The following is a 19,666-nucleotide window of genomic DNA, read 5'->3' on the forward strand; positions in this document are numbered from 1 at the left end:
GTACAGCAGGGAACCTGCAGCCCTCCAGATGCTGATGAACTCCAACTACCATCAGCCCCAGGCAGCAGAGCCAATAGCAGGGATGATGGGAATTGTAGTCCAAGAGCATCTCAAGCTTAGCTTCCTGTACCATACAAAATGCCCTGGGAAGCTGAACAATTGAGAAATGTTCAGTTTGCACAGAATTCATGAATAAAATACCTTTACTTTTAGTTCAGTGACCTGAACCTACTGCAGGTATGTTTCTCACAGACATAATGATAGTGAAAGCTTCCCCAGCCTACTGAGATCATTCCAAGTGAAGATCATACTGGAAATGCTTTATGTGAAACACTTCCCAGAATTTTTCAGTATCAGGATGCAGCTTGAGTTGGTTTGGCCACTGCTGCACAAAAATATTTTGTGGAGAACTTTTCCTGTCTAAAGGGTGGCAGGAAAATCTATTTAACCATCTAATTTGGCAAGGAAAAACAGGATAGCTTGGATCCAGAGTTGTGCAACTCTGTATATGTGAGAAAATGTGTATGCAGGATCACTGGGGCAGTGCCGCAGAGTTGCCATCCTGGCACCAGCGTTGCTGCTACTTACAGGGGTGGGACAGGGTGGTGGCAAGGTCAGGGTGGCACCCCAGGGGAGCCACCCGGGCACTCTTGCCAGCACACCCATGCAGCAGCACCCGCTCGCTGTCCAGGTTAGCAGCAGTCATTCTGGTGTTGGGAGGGTGACTGCAGAAGCACCCCACTGTGCCAGCTGCTTATGTGTGCATGAATGTCTGTGTGTGGATGTGCAGGTGGGGGGTCATTATGAGAGATGGCCCCCCACACTTTTGCATTGGTCTGGTCCACCACTGGCATGCAACCCATGCTTCTCCCTCTCCCCCATAGGTCACCTACAAGGAGTTGCATCCACGTCCCTGGCTTATGCTTTTAGCCTTTACTGCAATGTTTTCTTGGGATGGTAGTCATGCCATTATTTTTTCAGGGCTCCTTTTTATGTACAACTGATATGGGTAAAGACAACAGGGACAATTTTTTAATAGCATGGAGATGGGAGATATGGAAAGCTTCTGTCTGTTAAAGTTGATCTAAAAAATTGTGATGGCCCTACTTCTAGTTTATGCTTCTAAGTTGTGGTCACTTGGTTGCTGAAGGCAACACAATGACTGGTGTATTTTGGGGCACTCTGATGTGTGCTACCAGTGGCTTCTGGCTGCATCAGAGAAGGAGGAAGGAGGGAGGAAGGGAGTCCAAGGCTTGCTGTAGCTTGTATTGTAATACTAAACCTGGGGTGGGGAACCATTTCCACCCACTATCAATCCCCTGATGTCACCAGACAGACCATGAGGGATTGATTGCTAATTCATTCTGGGAAACATAGTACTGTGAAGGGAAGGGGATCTCCCAGCAATTTTCAGCACCCCAAACAAACTGCAGTTCCAAGGATACTTTAGACTATGATATAACAAATTGTATAACAGTGCTTTAAATGTCTGGTGCAGGTGTGTGCTGAAGGCAGAGGGCCCCTTCTCCACAATTCTCCTTCACCAAAGAACCCCCTTGTGTGTTTTAAGTGTGACATGAGGCCAGAGTGATTATAGCCCCAGGGAGCACATCTTACCGTCTGACATGTGTCTCTTTATATCCAGGTGTTGGTGTACTCTGACTGGGTACAGAGCTATACCAAATTTTCTAAGTTGTTTTGTTTTGTGGGCAAAGCAGTAAGAGATTTTCATTTTGCTGTTTCCCCCCTCACCACTGAGCTCAATAGGTGAACTTTTCCTTATGCCCGCTCTATAGACATCTTAATGTTAAGGACATGGATGGGGTCTGAAGAGTATAGCATTTAGCATCAGTCTGCTCCTTCCATGTCCTGTACACATCTGTGTCCCATTTTGGTTGCTACACTGGCACAGTTGTGTTGGTGACACAGATACACGAGGATAGTTGTTGTGCCAGCATTAGTAATGCCAACTTTGCCAGCATAGCAGGGGGCTTCTGCCATATGGCCTGCAGGTCCTCTGCCGGCATATCCTGATTAAAGGATTGTGCCCTAAAAACTAGAGAAATTCCATCAAGTTTAAAGAAAGTGAGCCAGTTCTTTAAGCACTGGAATTTCCTGTAATGCATCTATCATTAATTATGCAGGAGAATTTCAGAAATGAATGTGAGCTTTAAGAGTTACAGGACATTACATTACACAAATATGCTTTCTGGCTCTGCAAGTCTGTTTAACCTGGCTTGCTTTCTGTTTGGGTCAACAGTTGCCAATAGTATAGTCCCTTGCCTGTGGGTTAAATGCTTACTTCCTGGAAAAACTAGATACAGAGAAATAGAAGGGTTGCATTAAAACTCTCTTTGGTCACCACTGGAAAGTCATGCTAGTTATGGATCTGATGGAGGCCCAAGGCATCCTTGCTTCAATCACTGAGACCTTGATTATGTCACCTTTAACCTCAGTGCTTAATGACTCTCATGTTGCTCACACACAGACAGCCTAATCAAACTGAGGCAAAACTTAGATCAAGGTGTAGCCAGGATTTTTGTGGGGAGGGGAGGCTTTTGTTAGGGGGGGGGCAGAACCTCAGATTTGCATTGATTTTGATTTATTTAGGGGGGCCAGCTGCCCCCTGCCCCCTCTTGGCTACGCCCATGACTGAGATGCAGACTAGTTAAAGGAAAGTTGGCTCAGTCACCACTGCTGCATATTCCTCCTCCCCTTGACTTGCCTCTCTCCCTCTCCCTCCCTGCTGCCACTGATTCACCTCACCCAGCCTCAGTTCCCTCTCACTTGCAGCAGTCCCTTCCCCCACTTGCTTCCTCTTCCTCTTCAGTTCAAAACAGAGTGTGTGCTCAGAAAAAACACACGTTTTGATGCATGGATAAAGGAGGAGACCACACTTGCATGACAGAATGCTAATGTGGAATTATGGCCAAGGCTGATTTCCCCAGGGCTACACACAGTGCTTTTTTTCTTTAAAAAAAAATGTTTAGAGGTACTCTCTTTTTTCTACTCATATTGAAATACTGCCCCTCAATGAGGCCAAACTTAGATTCCCAGGGGTATTTCATAGGGGTATACATTTAGGGGCATAGGGGTTTAGGGGTGTGCGTACCACTGCATCCCCCCAGAAAAAAAGCACTGGCTACACACATTGTCAGAGGAGGTATCTTTTTTCACTGGATTAAGTTAGGTTTCTGCTTTCAATGAGCAACTTAGATCTCGCTGGAAACTTGATGGTCAACACACACCACAATTGCCTCATTATGTAAATCATGTTTAGAACACCACAACACAGACGTAACTGGCTGTAAAGTAACATAGCATTATATGTAATAAAACTGTGATTTAATCGTCATATAAAAATATTGCAAAGCACAGTTCCTGATGGCAATAACATATCATATTACTATTAGCCTTCTATATGTATTATTGTCGTAAAGTCCAAGGATTGTCAAGTCCAAAGATTGTCAAGTTCAACAATTACAACGTATAGTTCCTGTTGCCAATGCTTGACTTCACAATCTTTGGACTTCACGACAATAATACATGTAGAAGGTTAATAGTAATATGATATGTTATTGCCGTCAGGAACTGTGCTTTGCAATTTTTTGATATGACGATTAAATCACAGTTTTATTACATTGGTACCTCGGGTTACATATGCTTCAGGTTACAGACGCTTCAGGTTACAGACTCCGCTAACCCAGAAATAGTACCTCAGATTAAGAACTTTGCTTCAGGATGAGAACAGAAATTCTGTCCGGCGGCGCAGCAGCAGCAGGAGGCCCCATTAGCTAAAGTGGTGCTTCAGGTTAAGAACAGTTTCAGGTTAAGAACGAACCTCCGGAACGAATTAAGTACTTAACCCAAGGTACCACTGTACATACAATGTTATGTTACTTTACAGCCAGTTACGTGTGTGTTGTGGTGAAAACTTGATGGTGTCAGAGTCTCTGCACTATCAGTGCTTCTAGACTATCAGTTCTGCCCTGGTTCCTTCTAGTCCAGCTGAAGGAGGTAAGCTCTGGCCAGTTTGCTGTCACTCAGCTGTTGGGCTGGCTCAGTACCAGCCAGGAGAGGATTGCAGCAGCAGGAGGCATCACTTTAGGGAACAGTGCAAGATGCTGATAAGCACACACACATTCACCACAGTTCAGAGATGTGACTAACAATCTGGCCCCTCATCTGACCTCCTTTCCATTGGCATATTCTTTTGTGGTTTTCTCCTCCATTGTTTGGAATCATTGCTATCCATCCATTTCCTTGACTCCCCCCAGCCCACATCCTCCCTCCTTTCCTCTTCCCCCTTCATGCATATCTGCCTCCTTTAAAGTCTCCCTCCAGCTAACACCTCATTCATTTAAAATCTGCTCTGTCTTCCTCTCATCATTCCAAATCCTCCCTCCATGATTGCATCCTTTCTCATGTCTTCTTCCTTCCTAATTTCTGCCTATTTATATCATCTTAATTCTTTGCAGCATCAAGTCTTATTTCCTCAAAACAAGACTGTGTATGCACACACACAAACTTTTCTTCCATGCAAGTTGCTGTTATTTACATCACAGTTTCAAGTGTGTGTATGAAAAACATAAGTTATAGAGGTCAAGAAAGCATGATGTCACCCAGGAAAAATGCTGAAGAGGCTGCAGCTCCACTGGCACATACCTCCATATGTGGTGGGAATGCCCCCAAATTTAATCAGTGCTGCAGGAAATCTGCAAAATAACAAAACAAGTAGTAGAAGCAGCTCCAGAATTAGCCCTATTCCAAGACATTCCAAGACAAGGATGCACATTCACATGACAAGGAACTCAAAGTCACTCTAAGCAGCTAGAGGCATCATAGCTAGCTACTGGAAAGACCTATCAAGAGTGAATATAGACCACTAGTACAAAAATGTATGGGAAATGTATGGAAAAGTTAACCCACAAACTTAAACTGGCCCCACCTTTTTCCCTGACAAGGACAAACACAAAAGGCAACACCTATTGATATGAATGGGAAAGACCAATGTTCTTCCCCATATACAAACTGAAATACATGTGGGTGTGGACTACTTCAGTGCCATTCAACGGGTGGAAAAGTGGATTAACAACTAAATGATGCTCAAAGATGGATAAGCCCTTACATTTCACGGCTTTTTGGTTCCATTGTTAACATTTCCCCCCTGTGTACTTTATTTATGGATTAAAATAATTTATACTCTACCTTTCCACTACAGAATAGCACTCAAGGCAGCTAACAACATTCAATTGTTCAATCCTGTCCATATTTACGTGTACTTGGAAATAGGCACCACTGAACACCATGATGTCATCTGCAAATTTGATGAACATCCCCTCAATTCCTTCATCCAAGACATTATAAAGACATTGAGCTACAACAGGCCCAGGACAAAGGCTTACTCCCAGGTAAACGAGCTCAGGCTTGCAACCTAAAATGATCATAAATGAAATAAAACAAATAACAATAAATCACAAAAAGATATGAAAGATAAATAAAAATAACATTTCAGTATAAAAATTAAGACAAATTGAAAAGTCTGCCTGAAGAGAATTAACTTTATTAAGGCAGCAGAAACTGAAAACCTCAGCTCATGGCATATTCTTGGGTGGGTCTTTACTAACTTCAAAGGCACACTGATCTTGCAAAATGGAGACCAGTAACATTACTGGCTGAGTCACACAGCAGTTTCATGCTGGCTGAAGATATCAGATCCCTTCTCAGTAACTTCCGTGCAGGTGAGCAGTGATGTCAAAAGTACCTTATTGCTGCAGGCCTGCTTTGGTGCATCTGCATCAAGTGTGGGAAACCTTTTTCAGCCCAGAGGCTGCATTCCTTCAAGGCCAACCTCCCAGGCTCCACATAGCGGTAGTGGGTGGGGCAATAGATGTCCCTCTTATATTTGTGCAGTAGGAGACTGTCCAGCCGCTCACAAGTCAGCAGTTTCAATAATCATTACTAAATTAATTTTTATACTACCTAATGCTAATAAAGGCTTCTAAGTGGCTTACAAAACCCAGCCACACAAGCGTTAAAATATGAACACCCACCATTAAACTAGGCAATAAAACAATCCCATTAAAATTAAAAACAGGAGACAGGTGGAGAGATCAAGGGAATACCCATGTAAAGAGGTACATCTTCCAAAGCTAGGGGAACCCCAATACAGATGGTGCCTCTCATTTTAAGCAGGGAATGCTTTCCATATTACTGGTCCCTGTCGCCACAAACCAATGATCATTAGGCTAGGGCAAGGCTGAGCTAGTTCCATTTGTTGCTATCAGTGCCCTTACTGGGCAATGGAGGGAAGTCACTCTTTCAGGTAACCTGGCTCAGAGTTGTTTAGGGCTTTTCTATGTAAGTAACAAGAACTCAACCCTCGTTGAACATAAGCAACCAGTTCAGAGCTTTTAGCACAGGTGTATGACCTGTAAGGGGCACTGCGCCCTACCTGCGTGGGCCTCAGCAGTCGTAAGGAAAGCCCCACATAGAGCACATCACTGCAGTCCAAACCAGTGCATGGGCCACAGCAAAGCTCTTCATCCAGCCAAACAGGATACTATTCTATTACTATGGGTAGCTGCCTTATACTGAGTCAGACCTTTGGTCCATCTAGCTTAGCATTATCAACACTGATTGGCATCAGGTCTCCAGGACTTCAGACTGGGGTCTCTCCCAGCCTTACCAAGAGAGGTCAGGGGTCTTCTGCATGCACAGCAAAGGCTCTACTACTGAGTTATGATCCTTTCCCTGTTGCCCAGCCAAAGCAAAAACAGCAACTTCCTCTTCAGAGTTATTCTCCTGTAAAATTAGTTACTGTTCAGCAACCTGCACTTGGAATTGATCTTCTGGATCCCATTGCCAGCTTCAAATTCAAGACCTCAAAAATGCACTTCTTCTATATTTTCATAAAGTGCCTGCACAATGTCAGGTTCACGCTCTAACACCCACACAGGCGTTGAACTGTAAGACACACTTTTTTTCCTGTGTGTGGTCACGTAAGAAAGAAGCCCCACCTAGGCCAGCATCCTGTTCTCACGGTGGCCACTCAAATGCCTGTGGGAAACCTGCAAGCAGGTAACGGGTGCAACAGCACTTTCCTCACTTGTGAATCCAAGCAACAGGTAGTCAGAGGCTTACCACCTACAGCTGTGGAGGTTGTCCGTGGCCGTGATAGGCTTATCCTCTAGGAATTTATCTAATCTCCTTTTAAAGCCATCAAAGGCTGATGACAAATCAAGGACAAATAGGCACATTTGAAAAAGTGGGGAGAGCATTTTGTGTGTGTGTGTGTCTTAGGGAAATTTTCTGTTAGTTTAGAATGTTTAATTGATTTAGAGTCTTATTTACAGAACAACTATTAAGGGTGTGTTTATGAGGAAGTGAAGTGGCAGTCCAATTGCCACCTTACTAGTAGGCTATCCCAGGTCCTGGAATCAGTTGAAGGTAAAGATACCCCTGCCCGTACGGGCCAGTCGTGTCCGACTCTAGGGTTGTGCAGCCATCTCACTTAAGAGGCCGGGAGCCAGTGCTGTCCGGAGACACTTCCGGGTCACGTGGCCAGCGTGACAAAGCTGCTCTGGCGAGCCAGCACCAGCGCAGCACACGGAAACGCCGTTTACCTTCCCGCTATAAAGCGGTACCTATTTATCTACTTAGGGACGCGGGTGCGCTGTGGGTAAAACCTCAGCGCCTAGGACTTGCCGATCGCATGGTCAGCGGTTCGAATCCCCACGGTGGGGTGCGCTCCCATCGTTCGGTCCCAGCGCCTGCCAATCTAGCAGTTCGAAAGCACCTCCGGGTGCAAGTAGATAAATAGGGACCGCTTACCAGCAGGAAGGTAAACGGCGTTCCGTGTGCTGCGCTGGCTCGCCAGATGCAGCTTGTCACGCTGGCCACGTGACCCGGAAGTGTCTGCGGACAGCGCTGGCTCCCGGCCTATAGAGTGAGATGAGCGCACAACCCTAGAGTCTGGCAAGACTGGCCCGAACGGGCAGGGGTACCTTTACCTATTTATCTACTTGCACTTAGGGGTGCTTTCGAACTGCTAGGTGGGCAGGAGCTGGGACTGAAAGACGGGAGCTCACCCCACCGCGGGGATTCGAACCGCCGACCATGCGATCAGCAAGCCCTAGGCGCTGAGGTTTTACCCACAGCGCCACCCGCGTCCCTGGAATCAGTTAAGCAGGTGAATAATTGCATTTAAAGCAATATTTTAAATTCCATTTACGTATATGGCAGAACTATGTGAATCATTTATTCAGTAGAACATTTTGCTTAACAAATATGCTAATGGAAAAATAAATGGTTCACAGGTATTGTGTCATTAATTGAACAATATATTTGCCATTGGTTTTCCCACTAAGTGCTATTTCTTTAACATGCAGACTAAGGACCTATTCTCTTTACTACTTTATGGCATAGTGGTATCAGGTTTTGTTTTCCTCCCATCAGATATTCAGGACTGGAGTCCAAGAGATGTAGCTTTTTTCTTTTAAAAGGTAGCTTTTCACAGCACCACAGTGATCATGGAGCAATTAAAGTGTGCCCTACAGTCCAATCCTATGTCTGCTCTGAATTAAGTCTCTTTTACTACATTAGGGCTTACTCCCAGGTGAGTATAGGATTATAGCTTTAATGAATGGGAATTAAATGGGTGTATGCACATTCTTCAATGGGGGGAGCAGGGCAAGGGACATGCAACTCTAGGTACACATTAAAATACATCAGAGGACAAAAAATTAAGTGGAGAACTATAGATTCTTGTTGTGGTGACATTCATACTTTTTAATTGTTTAGCCTGAATATTGCAATGTATCATGTATCAATAGTAATAAATCAGCTATCGCAGCCAGATGTTGTGCTTTGTCTCAGATGGAGAACCCAAAACAGAGTTTGCACAAGATACCAGCAAATTCCAGACATCCAAGGAGCTTATTAGCAGATTAGCCCCCAAGCAGAGATCTTAGATATGAATTACATAGCAGCATTATACAGCAAGCTGTCCTAAAACTACTGACTTCTACTCATGTCTTGAAGTAACTTAAATTGTCCTGAGCAGCTATTCTTGAATCTAAAAGTAGATGATCTGTGCCACCCAGTGGACAGAAGAAGAATATTTAAACAATTAGCCTGAATTTTCTGAACATGACAGAACCTTAAGAAAGGCTAGTCTATTGCAGCAGAAAACAATAGGAAGTGTTTCATAGAATTTGCATTTTCTGTTGTGGAGTTTTAGAATTAAAGTCATTATGTTGGCATAACACTGGTTTTGCCTTCCATGCTGATCCTCCTAACCTATATTTGAACTAGCAAAATTGGGATGAGCATTCCCTCCTGGTTGCTGACCAGAATTCAGATTCAAAGTACGCACAAACCTGACTGTGGACTGGTTGTTTTTACAATCCCAGCACTGTCCACCAATCTGTACTGGCCACCTAGTCTTGACAGTCCCATACATCTGCCACCAATCTGTCACAAGGGGTTACTTACCACGCTTATATCATTACATATAGGGTCTCTGCCGCATACACCATATATTAAAAGTATGTACTAGCATTATCCCAGTTAATGTCCCTACTGCCATCATTTCAAGTAAATACCGATAACAGCTTTGAATGCCTTTTCTTGCTAGATATAGACATGGGATGAACAGACTAGAAAATGAAGATTGGAAAGTTAGATGTATTACAATTTATTAAAGGTTACTATAATATAAAATAATAGGTTTATTTACAGGTTGGATATATAACAATGTTGCTTCACCTATGTTAATGTTACTGTTATTTTAAAGAAGTGACTATATAGTTGCTGTAGATCCAGCCTTCAAACATTAACCAATTAACCTTTTAATCTTCACCCCAGTTAAATCACAGGCTATTTAGAGTTCACGATCTCTGCAGTTTAACAGCCAACTGCAGGTATATTGCCTGCAGTTCTTCCATAGTATTGCTACTGCAGTCTTCCTCTCACCCTTGCTTCCTCTTCTGAGCTTCTATCTTTAATGATTTCAGCTGTGAAGCATTGGCTCCTTCCTCTTTATCAACTGCCTAGCCCTGGGGGCCCCAGTCTGGCACCTGTGGGGAACCACAGCACCCTCAGGTACCTTGTTTGGAGCCTGCCAAAGTCCATACTCCTCCCGCTTTATTGAGTTTTTGAGCTTGTTAATCCTGTTGTTGTATTTTTTGCAGGGGGGAGGTTGTTGCCTACTTTTTTGTCAGTTTTTTTTTCCTTTTGGTGGAGTGAGGGTGTTTGTTTGTTGGTCATCCCCACCCCGCCACCAAATCTTAAAGCTTCAATATCTCTGTGTTGGGAAGTTCAGCAGGTGCTGCTTTGACCTTCACTGTGAAAGGAAACCAGCACCTGTGAAAGTATCAGTGCTCTGTGCCAATTAAAGGTAAAGCTGAAATCAGAGTTTGGAAGCATGACTTGACATTATTTATGAGTAATAAAAGGCCACAGCCAAGGAAAATCCCTGGTGCCACCTGATTTGCTTCCAGCAGCGTGCCAAGACTTTTTAATGCAAGAGAACATATTGGATCATGTGACACCTATGGCAGCCAGCCAACAAAAACAACATTGTCTGCATGCCTTGCCCATGAAGGTGACCCTGCACACTTGACAAAACAAGCACCTCCGCTGTGTGGACAGGAAACCTGGGCACATGCCAAACACAGCATGTGGCTGGGGCGTGTAGCTGTGAGGCAGAGTAGGCAAGAGGGCAATCACTCTCTTTATAGAGAAGCACGGTATCTTAAGACAGTAGAAATGGTCAAAGCATTCTCAGGCCAGCCCACCCAGGAGGCAAAGGGAGGTGACCACCTCAGGCAGCAGGATTCACAGGGGCAATAGATCCCAATGTAGATCTTGGTCTTTAGGTAGATCTTCACTCACTCCTTCCCTGGTGGAGGAGATGGAATTTTGTTCTCCTAAGGGGCCAAGGTGTCTTGGTTTGGCCGAGCCTTATTGCCATAACCAGAAACTCTGCAAAAAGGAATCACAGAATTGTAGACTTGGAAGGGACCCCAGGGGTCCCCCCCCTCCCGCAGTGCTCTTCCCGTGCCTGCTTCCTGCATCTTCCCTGATGGAGAGTTCTCATGGGGGAAGTCAGGGAAGAAGTAAAAAAAATAAAAATACTTAACAGAATTTGTAGAAAGGTTTTGACAGATTTCCCCGAGCCCTTGGGGGTCAAAGGCAAGTAATTTAAAAGAAGTGTTGTTGGGACATTTCACTCCGAATCTGCTCGAGGGTCAGACAGAGGGTGGTGCCAGGAGGGCGTCCTGCCCCGCCCCCCAAACCCTGGCCAGGCCCTTGAGGCTTCTGGAAATCTTGTCCCCCTCTTCGCGATGCTGCCTCGCTGCTGATTTCGAGGGCTTTGGACCTTATGCTTTTTGTGCCGAGGGCGGAGAAAGGCAGCTCCAGGGCTCCTTCCAAGCAGAAGAATAAAGCCTTTAATACATAAGCATTTGCTGCGGCGGAAGGGAGCCGCAATCCCTACTGGGGTTGACACGCGTCTGCGAATGCAGACGAGGCGAGCCGCGCCGGCCCACGAGGCAGCTTTTCCTCCCAGGATTCCTCGCGCGCCGCTCGCGGAGGGGCTTCTGGATGGTGGCCGGCCCCGCGCAGGCGCAGAGGCGCCCCTTCCGCCGTCGCTCCTCCTCCCTCCCCACAGAACCGGAGCGGGGAGAGCGGTGGCTCCGCCCATCAGGGGGCGGGGTCGAGGCGCGGTTGGCCGCCGGAGCTGGAACTTTCCAGCGGCGTTTCGCCCCCGCCTCCTGTGACGCGGCGCGAGGCCCCGCCTCTTCCGCACCGGCACAGCCCGAGTTCTCCGGCCGCCGCGCGCAGCTGCCCGTCCGCCCGCCTGCCCGCCCGGTCGCCTCGTCCCGCCCTCCCTTCCTGCCGCTTCTGCCTCCGGGGCCGGACCGGGCTCCGCCGTGGCCTCGCGGGGCTTCTCTCGGCTGGCCATGAAGAGCCTGCCGTACTTCTGCCGCGGGGAGGTGGTGCGCGGCTTCGGCCGGGGCTCCAAGGAGCTGGGCATCCCCACAGGTGAGCGCGGCGGCCGGGCGGCCCTCGGGGCCTTTCCCGGAGGGAAGCGGGGAGCCGGGCCTCCCTCCGGTGGCGGGCTTCGGTTTCGTTCCTCCCACCAGACGCTGATGCTGCCGCGGCTTCGAAGGCCTTCGAGTGACCGGGGTCCTGGCCTGCCGCGTGTCCCAGACTTGAAGCCAAACGGGGAAATATCCGCGACCTCTTTAACCGGGATGTTGTAAGGAGAGAGAATCTGATAAGGAAACCGGCTCCTTGTGCAGCAATGCGGGACCGTGTTCCCGGCGGCGCAATGAAGAGGAGGCAGCAGGGAGCCAAGTAGATAAATAAATAGAACAAAACCACCTGCTGCTGGTGGATCAATAGCTTCGGAAAAATCTGATTTAGAGGGAAAATGGGATATAAATGGAGCTGTTGCTTTCAGTATATACAGTAATTTGATCTAAAATTAAACCGAATTTAGCATTAATGTTAAACTCTGATGCAGTTGTGGGAAGTTAACATTTATCATCCAAACAGCAGGGACTTTTATATTACGGAGAAATAGTGCTTTCTCGACCAATTGCCAACTGCATTTTGCATGATTTTGGGCACCATCCTACCCTCACCTGTAAGCCAGATGAGTGACCTCTGGAAACAGAACAGGTGCTGCTCCACTGGAGATGGAAGCCCCCTTGGGAAGTCAGCTGGGCCACCCGCAGCCAGTGGCTTAGCCAGGGTGGGTTGCACTGCCAGAACTATGTCCCTCTCAATTCCCTCCATCTGTGACACAGTGTGTAGGAGCTGGCCCAGCCCTGTCTGCAAAAACAGCACAGAGCTGGAGTCCGAGCCACTGCATTCCTGCGGGGCACCCTCCTGCTGGAGGGAGGTGGTGGGCAGATGCCAGCCCCTTGTTGCTTTTGTGGGTGGTGCACTGCAGACCCCACATGGCTTGCGGGGCCAGCATGTGCCAGTTGTGTCCTTCTCAGCCACCCTGTGGTATCTGGGGGCGACAGAGGAGCTCCACGTGCTGCAAGCCCAACCCTGGGCTGTGGTGCTTTGGGGAGTGATGCACTGGGCTCTGGGGATGCCTGGACTTGTCTGGAACCATGGGCTCTGGCATGCCACCCCAAGGTAAGTGCCACCTAGGGTGCCCTGCCCCCTAGCTATGCTACTGCCCACAGCAAGTATTGCTGGCTAGTAGAGTAGAGGGAAATGGGGTGTGCTGAGAATAGCATGGAAATGCCACATCCTTTGTCCCTTCATTTCTCAGATACGTCTCACGTACGGGCACCAATCCTAGACTTGGCATAGCTAATTCACTCTCATTGCAGACAGTAAATGAGAGGATAAATTAAAAGCTGCCTCAACCTCCACCCTGTCCACGGTGAAAAGTCAGGGCTGCAGATGTGGCAGTTGCTATTCCAGTGCATCTCTCCCTTCCATCAGTGTAAAAGTAGGATTGGTGTACGTTATTCCTACCCACCTCATTTTATTCTCACAGGTAGGCTAGACTGAGCGCTAGCGAGTGTCTTGTGGCCACTCACTGAACTCCATGGGACTAAAGTTCTCCTAGTTTAATTTGATGCACTAACCACTCTGCACCAAGTTGACTGTCAGGTCTTAACCTACAGTCTTGAAAAATTTGTGGAGGATTGTGGCCCTTGTCTTAAAATAATTTAGCTTGCTTAGTGGTTTTGCAGACGTACAGAGAAAATTTTTGCATCTCTAAAGAAATAGAAGTACTAGAGGTTTTTGGATTATTGTGTTGTACAGTATAGCCGTTGTGTTTTTTTTTTCTAGCAACCAATTACTATACACAATTGTTTCACAAACCATGACTTGATAAAGAATAGATTTAAATGCCATCTTTCTTGGTGACTTAAAACACTGGCTAAAACTAGGACAATCAGAGCCCAAACTTGATCTGGATTCTAATCATGTACCATCTAAATAGGAATACCAAGTTAACTGAACTGACCTGGGGCATCGTCCTTTTCCTATCATTTATGAAACGTTTTAATGTAATTGTTTGTTTAACGTAATTGTTTCATTTATATTTTTCAGCTAACTTTTCTGAGGAAGTGGTTGATAGCTTCCCATCTGATATCTCTACTGGCATATACTATGGCTGGGCTTCTGTTGGAAATGGAGATGTGCATAAAATGGTTGCGAGCATAGGCTGGAATCCATATTATAAGAATGTTAAAAAATCAGTGGTAAGAACATTATATTTTATCTAGCTTATGAGAAAACCATTGTACTTTCAGTTGGAACAGTTCCTGAGAATATTTCTTGATAATGTCAGAGCTGATCTGAAAGCATTAAGGTCTGCATGCTGCTAAACTCACAATTAAGGAGTTTTCCTTAATAATAATAATAATAATAATAATAATAATAATAATAATAATAATAGCATGGGGGGGAGAGTCCCCTTCTGCTTTATAGGAAATACATTTCCTATTTCTGATCCTTGATGACAGATCAAATACTGATATTTAACACTTTAAACTGAAATTGGGATACATGTATTGGCTGTGACAGAATGCTTCTTATCCTGAGATCAATGGTAGTTACTTTTAAATTCTCCAAGAACGCAGGTGTATGCCTGCACTTACACATTCTGTTATGTGCTTCATCAGAACTAGTTTGGCTGGAAGCTGTGTTAGCTCATGAGGAAGTGTTCACTGAACTGAAGGAGATACACAGTTGCTATTTCAAACTGATTTCTTGTGAAAGGCTAATATATTAGAAGGGTAGGTAGAAATAAAATGGTACGGGAAAGTTAGTAGCAGTAAACTGTTGTGTGAAAGTGCAACAGGAACATATGCAAAGGACTAGCAACCTTAAAGGTTTTCTGCCTCTATTGCACTTTATTGTTACATGCGTAGCACCTAGAAAGGGGTTTTTGTTTGTTTTGAAAGTGTAAACTGCAGTATAGTGTGAAAACTGCCTTCTATAGTATGTAATATCTGGCCATTAGGATTGCTAAATTCTCAATCAAGCCTATATATTAAATTACGAAACTGTTGTTCTAGGAAACACACATCATTCACACCTTCGCAGGAGACTTCTATGGAGAAATACTTAGCATAATTATTGTTGGATACATAAGACCAGAAAAAAACTTCAGTTCTTTAGGTAAGTCCTAAGTACCTTTTGTAACCACTGTCAGTGTAGCTATAGCAGTATTTATTCATTCATTATTTATTTACTTTAATTATTTACTGTACCTATATACCAACTTTCTGCTGAGGGACCCAGGGTGGGGGGCACAGTCCAACTAGGGCAGCCCCAATGTTGTCTTTGCCTGCCGCCCTTGCTCTCTTTTTCCTTCTCAATACATCCTCTCATGGTAATGACACCTGTAACAAGCTAGATATCCCTTTGTCAAGCTGCCCAGACATTAACTATTATTATTTAGTAGCTTCTTTTTTGAGTGAGATGGAAAAACTGTATTTTGGAGTTTCCTATATCAAGATACATGTCCCCCCCCCCTTTTCCAGCTAACTAGACATTTCCAGGATGCAGTTGTGTATTGTTTTTATGTCCTTGTATGTTCTCCCTGTGTACTGCCAATGCATTTTAGAACACAGGGTTATATAAAGGCAACCGTCTTAATAGGAAATGTATTTACTCTCAATATGGTGTACATTTCTTGGAGGATAGGTGAGAACAGAATATAAACTTACATTTACAGTACCAGACTGGTAGATCTCAGTTTGGCACAAAACAGAGAAATGTAATACCAAATCATGCCTTTCTCTTTTGCAAACTACAGATTGTGCAAACCATACTTTAAAACATTGAGTTAGTTGTAGTTTCCAGTTTTGGGTTTTTTTCTTTATATTTTGTCTGAATTCAGTCAAACGTAGGAGCTGTACTAAGGTTCTTGGATGGTCGTCATCAAGGCAAAGACCAGATCTGTTTAGCTTAGCAAGGTTGTTGCATCATGTGCTTTGAGACACTAGCTCGTCCAATATGGATGTAATGGCAGCTGGTTTGCTGTGCAAGAGGAACACTGTGACAAGTCTGATGCATGTCCATGTACAGTCATACCTCTTATTACGTTTGCTTCAGGTTCAATCTTTTCAGGTTGTGTCCCGCGGCGAGCCGGAAGTAACGGAATGGGTTACTTCCGGGTTTCACCACATGTGCAGACGTGGCAAATTGCGACGTGCAGACGCGGGTTGCGTTCTGCTCATGATGCAAACGGGGCTCCAGAACGGATCCCGTTTGTATCCAGAGGTACCACTGTAATGCCAAACTGGTTTGCTTGCTGTGTCTGAACCAAAATTGAGTCTGCCCCTTATCTGTGATAAAGTACCTTTGATACTTTTGAAGAAGGATTTTAAGAATGTTTTCTGAATCTTTTATGCAGAATTACTCTGTGAAATGGTATCAACTTCTTTTCATTTTATACAGATGCACTAATAGCAGCTATTCAAGATGACATTGAAGAAGCTAAGAAAAAACTAGACTTGCCAGAACACCAGAAATTAAAAGAAGACAACTTCTTCCACACTACTACTGTTACCAACATAGCTAATGGTCATTGAGTAATGCCACTCCTTAATTTTCACTGTATATTCCACTAATTTTAGTGGCTGTCCTTTAGAGAGAAAAAAATCTGTAACCAGTATTCCTGTGGTTTAAGAGTTCTGCTTGTATTGGTATTGAATTAAAATAGTTAGGCAAAAGTAACTTTTATTAGTCTACATATTATAATGGCAAGTTAGGAAAAAGGTTTCACCATACCCTGGGCAATGTGTACACACTGTTACTATTACTAGGTCATTCAAGGCTCAGAAACAGCTTTCTTAATGTTGACAGGTAATTTGTAAATGTTTCTAATGATGGTTAGCTAATCTTTAAATGAGCATCCTTTTCTGATTTTAAAGGTCAAAGCAATCATGCCAGAAACTCTTGTAGTGAGGGAAATACAATGGTAAAGTAGACTTCTCTTTTGGATACTTGGTTTTCATTTGGTACATAATTAAAAATGGGTTGCATCCAGAGGAAAACTAGTCACATTTCAGGATTTATGTTGTGCCATTGATTTTAATGAGACTTCAAAACAGCATTTTTATATACTTATAATAGAGTTTGTCTTCTGTACTTGATTCTCAATAGGGTGCAAAGACCCTGGTTTCCAGAGAAGCATTTGAAACCAGATAAATCAGAAACTTTTAAATAACAAATATTCTTTTCTTTATTGTAGAATGATTAAAAACACATTTCAGTCTTTGTCTCACCATATCTATGCACAACGTAACTTTTACAAAACGGATTGTAAAATAAATGGAGATTTCAGTGATGAATTTAGCTGACTTAGAAGATGTATGGGGCTTGCTTTGCTGCTATATAAATTTAGCAGTTGCCTCTCGGTGAAAAGTCTGTGCATAAGCACTCATTAGCGATATTGCCTGGTTGTGGATTAAATATGGTATAGCTTTGATTTATGGCTTGCATAATATATGACTTGCCTACAACTTTAGTGATATACATAGGGTGGAAAGCAAGGGGGATTGGCCCAAGCAACTTTTAGCTTTTGCAGAAGCCGAATTGATATCAGAATTGTGTCTAATTCTGATTCTATGTTAAACCTTCTTTTAGAAGTACACATAGTATACTTCTAAATTGTTGAAGCCTTTTATGTTAAACATGACCAAAGTCCTACAATGCAATGTTAGACTGCTTAGAAAAAATGTGTTGGAATGTAAACTTTTGGGCATTTGTGCAGTCCCAGAAAGAGCCTAATTTAAGAATAATGCGATATAATTGTAGGGAGCTAAATACACAGCAGTTTTCACAAGGTTAAATGTGTAAACATGTTTGTGGGCAGTGAAATTGCAGTGGGAAGTCCTGCTATGAATCTGTGTTGAAGACCTACAAATGAGTATGCAAACTGAACGTGCATTTGAAGATCATACTTTTTCCAGAGTTCACATGCACGCAGGTTGGAAATAAATGCAGGGCTTGTCATTGTGACCTTGTTTGCCTCCTATGTGTTTGTTGTATCTTTTTTTGTGGGAAAAGTGCTTGTATATTTCAGAATTTTCCCATTGTGTTGATTTGCAAAGAAACCTCTAGTCTCCTTCTGTCATTGTTGAAATGTTCCTATATCCATATCTGAATGATGTAGTTAAGTTTAAATATCCTGGTTTTATTCAACTAACTTTTACACAAAGTACGCCCATTGAAATGAATGGCTATAACTAACTTGGGTCCATTAAGTTGCAGTCCATCTATTCTGAGTAAAAGTTAGTTGAATACTAAGTTAGTTTTTAGTAACATGTCCACTATTCTCTCTCCCCCGCCGCCCATGTCCAAACAATTAGGCTTTCCTCATTTTTAATATATTAGATATTTATGATTTGGGTTTCCACTGACTTGCAAGTTCTCTGTGTGCCAGGTAATGTGTATGTTCTAGCATGCAGTTAGCAGGCCTGTAGCAGCATGTTTCTGCTTCTTCCAGCTTCAGGGTTGAGCAGCACAAAATTAGGTGGACTTAGAGCCAGAAAAAGCGCTTCTTCCTACTACAAAGTTCTGTAGTGCCACATGGGAAAGTCCCCTCTCTGGCTCAGGAGAGGGAAAGGAGATGCCATGCCAAGCTGAGCTATTGCTTCTGGAAAATAGGTTTGTGGAAGCTTACCCCACAATAATTTAAATGTTAGCAGTTGGAAGTAAGCATACTGTCTGACGGAGGTGATAACATAAGCTTAACTCTCTGAGGTCTTGATAATGTTGCTACCTATGATTGTTTACCATTTGTGTTGTCTTTAGAAATGAGTGCCTTCTGGAAGGGTTTATGAATCTTGAGCATTTGAATTTGAATGAAGAGAATGTAGTCACAGAGTACTTTAATTTTGTGAAAAACTGCACTATAAAGTATGAACAAGAAAAATGTTCATTGTTCAGTCCAGATAAAAATACATGAGTGTATGAAATCATTTATTGAATTCTATCTTTTTATATACCTGTATTTAAGATGATTCATTTTAAATTTACCACTGTAATTTTATTAAGGGTTTTATTTTTCTACTCATTTCAACAAATAAAAGTATGGAAAATGTGTATATGTAACTATTCATTTTGTCATACTTGATGTACAAAGAATACAGAATAACATGCCTAGTTTGTCCACATCTGGCACTTCACACACATTACATTGGGGTAGCAGTTTCCGCTAACTGCCATATTTTTCCATGTATAATACCATGTTTTTTGCTAAATATTTTTGGTCAAAAATTGGGGGTTGTCTTATACACAGATGGTGAGTGCACAGGGGTTCAGGCTCTGGTGTGGGCAGTCTTGGCTCAGGCTCTGGCCCGATTTCTTAATTTTGGGTTCAAAAAAACGGGTTGTCTTATACATGGGGGTGTCTCATACACGGAAAATATGGTATTGTTTACTGCACAATTTATGGCAATGTTTATTGTGAATATTTTATGCTATTATGTGTGAAATGTGTACTGCTCCTGATCTGCTTTAATTGAGCAATGAGAGATTATTTGCTTTGGGACTACAGATTCTGTCAAATATTTACAAAACTGGTTAAAAGGTATGCTCCACTTCATCCTTCACTAACGAGTACAAAGTATAGTTAGCAACAAGGCTGTGGTCCAAATGTTATCTATTT

General features: G+C 43.7%; 1 protein-coding gene across 1 annotated transcript; it reads left to right on the top strand.

Annotated features, from left to right (window-relative positions):
* Positions 1-11,708: 11,708 nt before the first annotated feature.
* Positions 11,709-19,110, top strand: RFK (riboflavin kinase). The gene is made up of 4 exons (XM_083577306.1): positions 11,709-12,048; positions 14,092-14,243; positions 15,063-15,165; positions 16,450-19,110. The coding sequence occupies exons 1-4, from the start codon at positions 11,967-11,969 to the stop codon at positions 16,581-16,583; spliced, it is 471 nt and encodes a 156-aa protein (XP_083433432.1). The 5' UTR covers positions 11,709-11,966; the 3' UTR covers positions 16,584-19,110.
* Positions 19,111-19,666: the final 556 nt, after the last annotated feature.

This window comes from Podarcis filfolensis (genome assembly GCF_964270895.1).
Source record: "Podarcis filfolensis genome assembly, chromosome: 11".
Taxonomy (NCBI): domain Eukaryota; kingdom Metazoa; phylum Chordata; class Lepidosauria; order Squamata; family Lacertidae; genus Podarcis; species Podarcis filfolensis.

Bases quoted from the DNA above. Each gene is read 5' to 3' on its own strand.
- RFK (XM_083577306.1), top strand. From the start codon at position 11,967: ATGAAGAGCCTGCCGTACTTCTGCCGCGGGGAGGTGGTGCGCGGCTTC. The intron at 12,049-14,091 runs GTGAGCGCGGCG...TATATTTTTCAG, and splicing joins GGAGCTGGGCATCCCCACAG to CTAACTTTTCTGAGGAAGTG. The intron at 15,166-16,449 runs GTAAGTCCTAAG...CATTTTATACAG, and splicing joins AAAAAACTTCAGTTCTTTAG to ATGCACTAATAGCAGCTATT.